A 9,105-nucleotide genomic window follows, 5' to 3' on the forward strand; every position below is an offset into this window, starting at 1 on the left:
TATATATTAATTAATACAAACAATATTCTATACTAATTTTTACTAAAGAGACGGAAGGAGATTTGAAGTCAGAACGTAGCAGTTTAAAGATAACACTACCAACAAAGAGGCAGCGATCCCCCACTTGCACTAATTTTTTCTTCTTGTAGAGAAAAATAGAAAATAAAAGGGTTTGTGCACAATAATTCCCACATTTTGCACCTCTTAATTTTGAGCATTGATTGATTATTTCCCCGATTTGTTCAATCCAATTGTTAACTAGCAGGTTTTTTTCGGAAAACTTCATTTATTTTGGTTTGTACGAGTGTAGAAATCATTTTTCAGAAAAAGAAAAGGCACCACTCTCCTTTCATTTTGTTTTATTTTACCGTTTAAAGAAAGTTACAATGGGTGGTTTACTTTGGCTTGTACTTCGGCAATCGGTTTTTCAAACTCAAATCTAGAACACCAGCCACATTGTAAGTTACTTTTAAGGATAGGAAGCACCTTCCAGTTCCGAGAAGAACTTGTGCAACTGAGACGCAAAAGTGACAGGCATATCGTACCAAAACACATGGATGGTGGCACGAGATAGACTTAAGATACTGCCACATTGACGTAGTTGTTGCGTGCTCTTCAGGTTGACACATGAAAATTTGAAAACGGAACACCACATGAAGCCTTTGATTAATTAAATAAGAAAGGATAATGGGTTATATTTCATTTGACAGAAAGAAAAACCCTTCTCTATACCCTCTACTTCTTCACCCCTTACAACCACGGAGTTAGATTCACATTTTTCTTTTTCCCTTTTCTTTTTATTCAGAAGTTCGATTGCCAATTCATATGATTCAGTTGGGGTTGCTGATACGCACCAACTTGTGCCCCAGGAGACGCTGCAGCCACCCCAACACCGACATTACCGCCCATAGCAGGTCCCATATGGTGCGCGTTGGGAATTGCGGTAGGCTGAGGAGGATGGTACAAACCTGGGAACTGCATGTGAGAAGATTGGGCCGCAGCTGCATTGAAGGAGGCATGAGTAGCGTGAGATGGCATGTAAGCACCGTGAGGCGATTGTGCAGGCATGTTGTAGTACGGAGTGGATTGCATGCCCGGGTGCTCCCTTGCGTTCTGAATCCAAATCTCCGATGTCTCGGCCTGCCATGTCAAACGTTAAAACATTATTAACACGTCGTCTTATTGTAATTAACAGTGGACAGTAAAAACGAGATATCATCAAAGCCTGTCTGGCTCTCCCATATAGACTTCATGGAAAGCAATTCGTTTTCAACAATTAAAATCATTTTCTTTATCAGCGAATAGCCCACTGGACAGCATTCTAATTTTAGCATTCATTGTAACTACCTACATAAATGGGGGTAAGGCTAGCCGACATTCACCTCTCCCAGACCCTGCGTAAAGCGGGAGCCTTGTGCACTGGGTACGACCTTTTTATTGTAACTACCTACATAAAATGGTAAACTTTACCTGAGGATTTGGGATGTATAGATTGCCATCTTTGTACTTGATTCGAGATGAATCTTCTAGCCCAGTGGCCCCTCCAACAACACCAGGGGCGTTCATTGCATACCCATTGGGATTCGTAAAATTCCCAAACCCTGTGGGACTTCCAGCAGGGGCAGGCTTAAACTGCTGCACTCCGTACTTGAGGCTGTTTGCATTTAGGTGTGAACCACCTCCAGGCATCAGCAAGTAGCTGCTGCCATTAGACAGGTGAGGATACGCAGGGTTGTTGGAATAGCCAGGCACAGCCATTGGTGGAACATAAACTGGTGAGAGAAATTGGCGATATGGCATAAGATTAGCATAATGTGAAACATGAACTTGTGGGTACATCTGCGCCACTGGGGGTGGTTGCTGTTGTACCATGGCAACTGTTGATGCAGCCATGCTGTTGATAGTATGTGAGCTCAAGGCCTGTAACCAGAGAAAATAGCATCTGTTTAATTCCAATTCACTATAATGGGGTTTGGTTAAGGTAGAAAATAATGTAAAATTAAGAGAGAGGGAGGGAGGGAGAGAGATGGTGTCTGTCCATCATCAAACACTCATTACACCCACAATGTCTAACACGGAATATTTTTAAAAGCAGTTTATGAAAGCAAAAACTGATGACCTGATTGATGCATAAAAGTTCTAAAGATGCTGGTTATGGAGAAGAAAAAGTATTTATCCGTGCAGTATGGTCTTAAAAATGCCAGGAACATCATTTTTAAATTGTGGAGTTCCTACAAAACGTAGATAGATTGTGCACACAAAACGCTCACAGAGGTATCAAGAAGCAGGTTTAGTGCTTCCAAAGGGACATAAGCATAACACAACATTACCAAGCAGCAGTTCTATGCATCCTATGGCATGCCTAAATACGGATACAGTAACTGGAACACATCATCATACTGCAAGCACTTAAACTTTACCTCTTGAGGAGGAGGTAGACCCTGTCCACGATTTTCCTCCATATGTGGTCTGAAATACGGCATGTCATAACCAGTCTGAGGATCAAATGCCTGCTTCCAAACAGAAAATGTCAGAATGAACATTCACGAATATGTAAATATATGTCAGAACATGCAAACGCTTCTTCCAAATGAAGGCCTTTTACCAGTATATCAAAAATTAAAGGTCCAGAAAACACCATTAATCACATCCAACAACTATCAGAAACATTGGTTGGACAATGAAATTGCAAAGCTGACCCTAATCTTATACCTATACATACAACAAAGGTGACACTAGTCTGACCAGCGTACTCACCGAAAAACCTTGTAACTCTGGTGGATCTTGCTGCTGTGAGTCGGAAGGTGCATAGGATGAACTGTTGTCTTGAACCAAACCAATATCTGCATAATTGCCCAAGTTCTGAGGACTCAAAGTCTCTTTATTCTCAGGCAATTGATGTTCAGCAACTACACCTGATGCAGGGGAATCAGATCCAGAACTTACTTGGTGATCTAATAAATCCACCGGATTTATGGCAGAAGCCTCATCACTGCACGACTCTGCAGCTGATACTGACAAACTGTACAATAGAATCATTTATAAGTCAAACGTGCATAGGATGCCAACAGATGTTAACTGCAAACAAATTTCTCAAAAACTACTTGGACGGGTCACAGCAAAGTTAACTCATCACTTGCTATAATTAGATAGCGCCTACCTTGCTGCAGCTTCCCTGTTTGACTCCTCTGAAGCTCCCACTTGAAATCCATTAACTATGTTCCCTCTTGAATCAGGCTCTGTCCCCAAGCTTCCAAATGTTAACTGAAAACGATCACTGTCTGGGACCCTAATACTATGTGCTATGACAACGTTACAGTTATCATATATATTTACTAGAGCGAGCTTATCTTGCAATTTAGCCGCTTCTGACTCTGAAACCTGAGGATCACCAGAAGCAGGTGAAACAGATTTTGTTGGTGTTCCAATGACTCCAGGACTATTAGAACTTGCCTTTTGGCTTGACTTAGGTTTCCACTCCTTATTAGGCTGGGAAGCTGCACCCGGAAACATGATTAATACTCTTGCAACACGTCCATTAAGACATGACTCAAAGGCTTCAAAAGTGAAGACAAACCTTTCAAACAAAAGCACATAGATTTTTTTTTTTAATTTTTTTTTTTAAGAAATTTTATTGCACAGAACAATAAAAATACAAGGGTGGACAAGAAGTCCAACAACAACAACAAAACTCCACAAAACCAACTAACAGCAGCATTCCAATTCCATCTAATTTCTGAATCATTCTGATAAAGAAAAATATCTAAATGTTAAACCAAAAAAAATAAACAGATCAACAAGCTACTGTTGAGATTTTATGACATCTTACAGATGTTTTCAGCTTTGGCAAAGGAAAAAGTTAATATTAACGCCACCAAATAAAATTTAAACCAAATATAGGTTAACGGTGAGGTTTTCTGACACGAACAAACATTTTATGCTTTAATTCTGTTATTATAGTTTTCGTATGTAGATGAATTCATGTCAAGAGGAATGAATTTAAAGTCCATAATTAAAGCAAGTATTACCTTTTTGATGTCCCACAGGTTGTTGGTGTGGCCTGACATTGTGCTGATTACTTAACAACGGTCTGCTGCCCGACATGCTAGGTATCACAGATTCAGAAGTTTGGCTCACTTGATCAGTTTTAGAGATTCCAGTAAAAGGTCGAAATGACTCAGTAGAATCCTCTTTTCCCAAAAGTGAATTTGAGACAGAAGTCACAGAGCTACTTGGAGCAAAGGACTTGGAGCTGTCAGAAGCTTGTCTCCTAACACCAACCTCCCGTTTAATAGCACCAACAGAAGCAGCTGGTCTGGAATCAGGAGATGGCACATGAACAGGATCCGTGGAAGATGAATACACCCCAACAACAGAGTTGCTCGATATCACCATTGGAGAGTGCAGTTGGGAACTGTTTGGCTTCCCTCCTTGCCCCCGTGAAGCTACATTTGGAAGAGTAACTCGGTTCTCCACTAATGTCTCTTTTCTAACAGTACCAGTTGAATTAGCACCACTGCTTCTAATTTGAGTTTGCGCATTCAATCCATGAGATGAATTTTGTCTGCTAGATGGCTTTTGACTATTTGAACTTCCTGTTGGGCTGAAAGCACATTAAAACAATCATCATAAGTTAACGCAGTAATAACACAGCAAATGCAAATACATATTTTTCAACGCTATGGACAAATAAAAGCAGGAAACTTTGTATAAATACCAAAAGTCCTAAATACAAAGAACCCCTGAAACTAAAGGTCTTCAGAAACAGCAACCTCAAATGTTACAAACAAAGCTGAGTCTCCTCTAGGTTTATACAACAATAAATTGTGATATTCTATGGCAAGGCATTGACATATAGCCAAGAATAATATGTAGCTACACACATAAAGACACACACGATAATAATGATAGAAAACATACCCCTTTCCAGAATTATTTGACGCTTGCTCATTGGTGGAAGTTGTACATTTTGGTGAAGCAGGCTTCGCTTCTTTATTGACATTACCGTTAATTCGGTTGTCTCTCACAACACGGAATTCTCTGCTGATTCTTGTACCTAGGAAGAGTCTATCATTAGCTAGTAATTCAAAGGAATATTACAGAGGGTAAAGTATCCGGAAACATGGAAACACTGCGGCAAAACTTCTTTGGAAACACAAGTTGCAAAAGGTTATACTCTCAACCACTGCTTTATTTTCAGTAGCTTTTATATTATATTACCAAAACGCTAGTTCAATGGGTTCTATTAGAAGCTATTTTCAGAATCTTTTATATGACAAGTATATTAACAAAACAGCAGCCAGGTTGACAAAAAACAGACTTGCCATTGTCATTGACTAGAAACCAAAATCAGTTTAATTGCCTTTCAACCTCTCTAGGCCTAAAGATCCAATTTGCACCATCACACAAGTGCCCAAAGTAGCATTTCAAATGCTTTTCGCTGAAAGGCAAAGCACTTTTTCTTGCAACAACTCCTTGAGATGCAGCAAGGATTACAAAGTTGGACTTTATGGAGCTCTTAGCAGAATCAACAGTTCAGGTTCCTCATTATAGCTACCGTTGAATTGGAGAAAGCACAATAGTTCTCCACATTTTGTTAGTTTACCTTCTTTTCCTGGTGATATCTTTGAATATGTTAGCCTGAGATTGTCATAATTTATTTACATTCACCGGCCGAGGATATCATTCATTAGTTTCAAAGCTACTAAGTTTTCTGACCACTCACCACTGCTCTCAGGAAGGCACAGTACCTCTTTTACTAGTCTATTTTCAATCGTATTGTCGAATATGACTTGAAGCTATCAAAAGGCACATGAAACTTATTTCCCTTCAATGTTATGAGATGCGTTGTTTGGAGGAGAGAGGTAGAAGCAGTGGGAGAAGTTTTCACAATTATTGTGTTTTTTTTTTTGTACTTTTAATCGTATAAATTGATTACAAATTTAAAACATTTTAATTGATGTGGATGACCACCTCAACTGCCACATAAGGTGGTATTAGTATTGTGGTACAAGTAGGTGGTAAGAAGGAGCATTTCCCCCATCCCTTAAACTTTGGTAACAAAGAAGCATAAACCCGAGCGAAATATTCCCCGAGGTTCCTAAATCTAGATACCGATTTCCATGAAAAGGGCCATTTATGTCACATTAGTTAAATCACACTGTTTCAAAGCATAGACCACTCGTCTATAACACATCCATTTTCAAAAATACTTAAATATACAATAAAAGTGATGCGGTGGTTAACAAGACAAATATCCAAATAGAGCATATTAGCAAATCAAGCAACCAATACAACAAACTCCCACTACCCTCAAGGACAACTTTTCTCAATCAACAATGAAGTATGAGCCTACATATATCTTTTTCAATGCAATCAGCCCAGTTAACACTAAGAAGGAATAATGTATTGATCCGAGCCAATTCAAAAACCTCTATTTCTTTCATGATTTCAACTAGGCACGTGAATAAAAAGAGCTAGTTGAAAAAAGACAATAATTAATAATCATGAGGCTTTGTTTACAGTAAATAACCAAAAAAAAAAAAAAAAAAAAAGCCTATAGAAGAATTAAAAAGCTTGTAATAAATCAGGACATAAATGAATTACCAGTTGAACCGCCACGAGCATAACCTCCTCTTCTAACATTACGATCAGAAAATGTATTGCGAGATGAGGGATGATCAGAAAATGTATTGCGAGATGAGGGACGATCAGGAAATGTATTGTGAGATGAAGGACGATCAGACGTATTCTGAGAAGAGGGATGATCAGAAGTTGTATTCTGAGAAGAGGGGCGATCAGAGGATGTATTTGGTTTGGGTCCTTGGCCTGCACTCTCAGAATGTCTCCTTGCATCCACAGAAACCTTGTGCCCATTACTCTAAAGCCACAAGTACAGTAAACCAGTAAAACTTTTGCTTTGCAATAGGTTCCCTTTAGGACTATTTGAATCAACATAAAAAAACAATACGTTATGGTAATTAAAAATAAAAATTAAGTGAGTCCCGCAAAACCACGACTATCTCCCAAACAACTAACCAATAAAAAATAATAATATCAGCTTCACAATGTGGTCATTTGAAAGCAGTTACAATGCCTTCAAGGTTGACATAAGTCAACTAACAAGCTTAATTAGGAGAACCACCAATTCTTGATGAAATGAAACACATGACATAGAATTACTCCGCAGTGCATTAATTGATTGCCAAAGACCTTTTATATCTCACTAGACTAAATGATAGCAGTATTCTTTTTCTTGGGAGGCTTTCATTTGGCAAAAACATAAAAACCTTGGTAACAGCATAATGTTAATTACTGCTTTTCTGGGGATCACTTTGCCAAAAAGATCATGAATTTGATTAATCAAACGAGCCAGTAGATTAGCGGTACACTAACGTGTGCCTGTCACTATTAAGTATTGAGTGATGAATTGTATAGTACAGGAAGCCACAACTCAACAGTATTTAACCATGCATCATTACACCAGTTCTGAAAAGAGTTAGGATCTTCATGCAGAACGTAAATTCTGCATATCAACTACTGTTCATGTAGTCTTCCGTGTACCATGCTAAAATATATAAAACTAAAGGTGGGAAAATGAAACCACAGGAAAGATGAACAGTAACTCAAAGCCAACCAAAACTTGCATTAGAGGATACCTCCTTCCTTTTGTCTCTTTTTCTCTTCACAACATGAAATGGGTCTGGGTAAAACCAAACGAAAATATTCACAGTAAGAAACTGAACTAGTATATAAAAAATGCAAGATAATGGTATTACGCAATCAACAATGAGAAATTGTGTTGATATGTGTCAAGAAAATGAAGCAAGTACGATTCCTCTAATACAGCTTCAAAAGTTCAATGGAAGCATGTAATAAGTACATATGTGAAAATACAGCTCAAAAAGAAACTTCAAATAGAAGGAGATACACAAAAAAGAGGTCACCAAAAATCAAAACTCTCAATCTAGCCACTCCCAAAAGTTTAACTAGTTAGAGGTACTAGTAGAATGAGGTAATAATCGCCAAGGCAACCGTAAATACTACTTTAATACAATCGGACTTGGTTTACCACTGACACCCGAAAACAAGTTCAATCAATTAGGTCATAAAAATGAAGTAAAGGCGGAATTTTTACAATGGCAAAACCTCAATAACAAAAAGCACAGGTGCCACATTCCACAAAACAACCCTAAAATCAATAACTAAAATAACCAAACACGAAATAACGCTTAGAACACCGAACAATGGACTCATCAAGCAGGAAAGTAACCCCAATCGAAAAACAGAAGTTCATTACCCAAAACAGAAGAGCAAAATAAAAAATCACTACACAGAGCAATAGTACCACAGATCTAGGCAAAACAGAGTCAAAAGCAGAGACCTTGGTTGAGCAATTTCTGGGCCGTTTCATTAGGATCCATGTCGGTTTCTTTGAGAGCCCAATAGATATCAATATCCGAGTAATTACCCACTATTTCTTTGATCGATTGAATCGTTTTTCTCACTCCTGCTGAGATTATCTGAGTCCCACCTTCGATTCGCGACCCGGCGACCATCTCTCACTCTATCTCCGTCCCGAATTCAAAATTTAAAAAAAAAATCAAAATCAAAAGAAAACGGAAAACCCAAATACTGTACGATAGATATACGGTCAAGGGCAATACATATGGCGGAATCAAAACCCTAATCAGATGACAGAAATGTGAGAGAGGGTTTTGAAAACGTTTTACTACTCAAAGACTTGTCAGGGGCAAAATCCTGAAATTCTGAGAATTGGGGGAATTATCTGCCCTTGGTGTTTGTGTTAAAATGCGGGTCTGCCGCTGTATGTAGAGGTGATTTGGGATTTAAACCCTAGTTTTCTTTCTAAAGCTCACCAGTGCCTCAGTGACAACCCATTTGAAACCCTTTGTCCAGTTTAATAACTATTTTGTTTCGTAATTTCTTTTTTATTTTATGTTTAACAAAATAAAGATTCAATACTAATTAAAAAAATAGAGGCATTTAATATCATTTTGTTTTCAATTTTCAAACAAAAATCGAAAACTCAATGGTTATATTTTGAGAATTTAAGAAAGTAGTTTTCAATTTTATTTTATTTTA

At 38.2% G+C, this 9,105-nt stretch overlaps 1 protein-coding gene across 6 annotated transcripts; it reads right to left on the bottom strand.

Annotated features, from left to right (window-relative positions):
- Positions 1 to 634: 634 nt before the first annotated feature.
- Positions 635 to 8,938, bottom strand: LOC103453596 (uncharacterized). Of its 6 annotated transcripts, none has more exons than XM_008393150.4 (10): positions 8,384 to 8,938; positions 7,659 to 7,702; positions 6,607 to 6,880; positions 4,921 to 5,056; positions 4,029 to 4,603; positions 3,161 to 3,497; positions 2,758 to 3,022; positions 2,421 to 2,510; positions 1,471 to 1,920; positions 635 to 1,140 (listed from the first exon to the last, which is right to left on the bottom strand). In XM_008393150.4, the coding sequence occupies exons 1-10, from the start codon at positions 8,556 to 8,558 to the stop codon at positions 802 to 804; spliced, it is 2,685 nt and encodes an 894-aa protein (XP_008391372.1). In that variant the 5' UTR covers positions 8,559 to 8,938; the 3' UTR covers positions 635 to 801. The 6 variants fall into 6 exon arrangements, with proteins under 6 accessions (XP_008391372.1, XP_008391371.1, XP_028964120.1 ...); XM_008393149.4 differs by having other exon boundaries at positions 7,647 to 7,702; positions 8,384 to 8,931; XM_029108287.2 differs by having other exon boundaries at positions 2,421 to 2,513; positions 7,647 to 7,702; positions 8,384 to 8,921.
- Positions 8,939 to 9,105: the final 167 nt, after the last annotated feature.

This window comes from Malus domestica, chromosome 09 (assembly GCF_042453785.1).
Source record: "Malus domestica chromosome 09, GDT2T_hap1".
Taxonomy (NCBI): domain Eukaryota; kingdom Viridiplantae; phylum Streptophyta; class Magnoliopsida; order Rosales; family Rosaceae; genus Malus; species Malus domestica.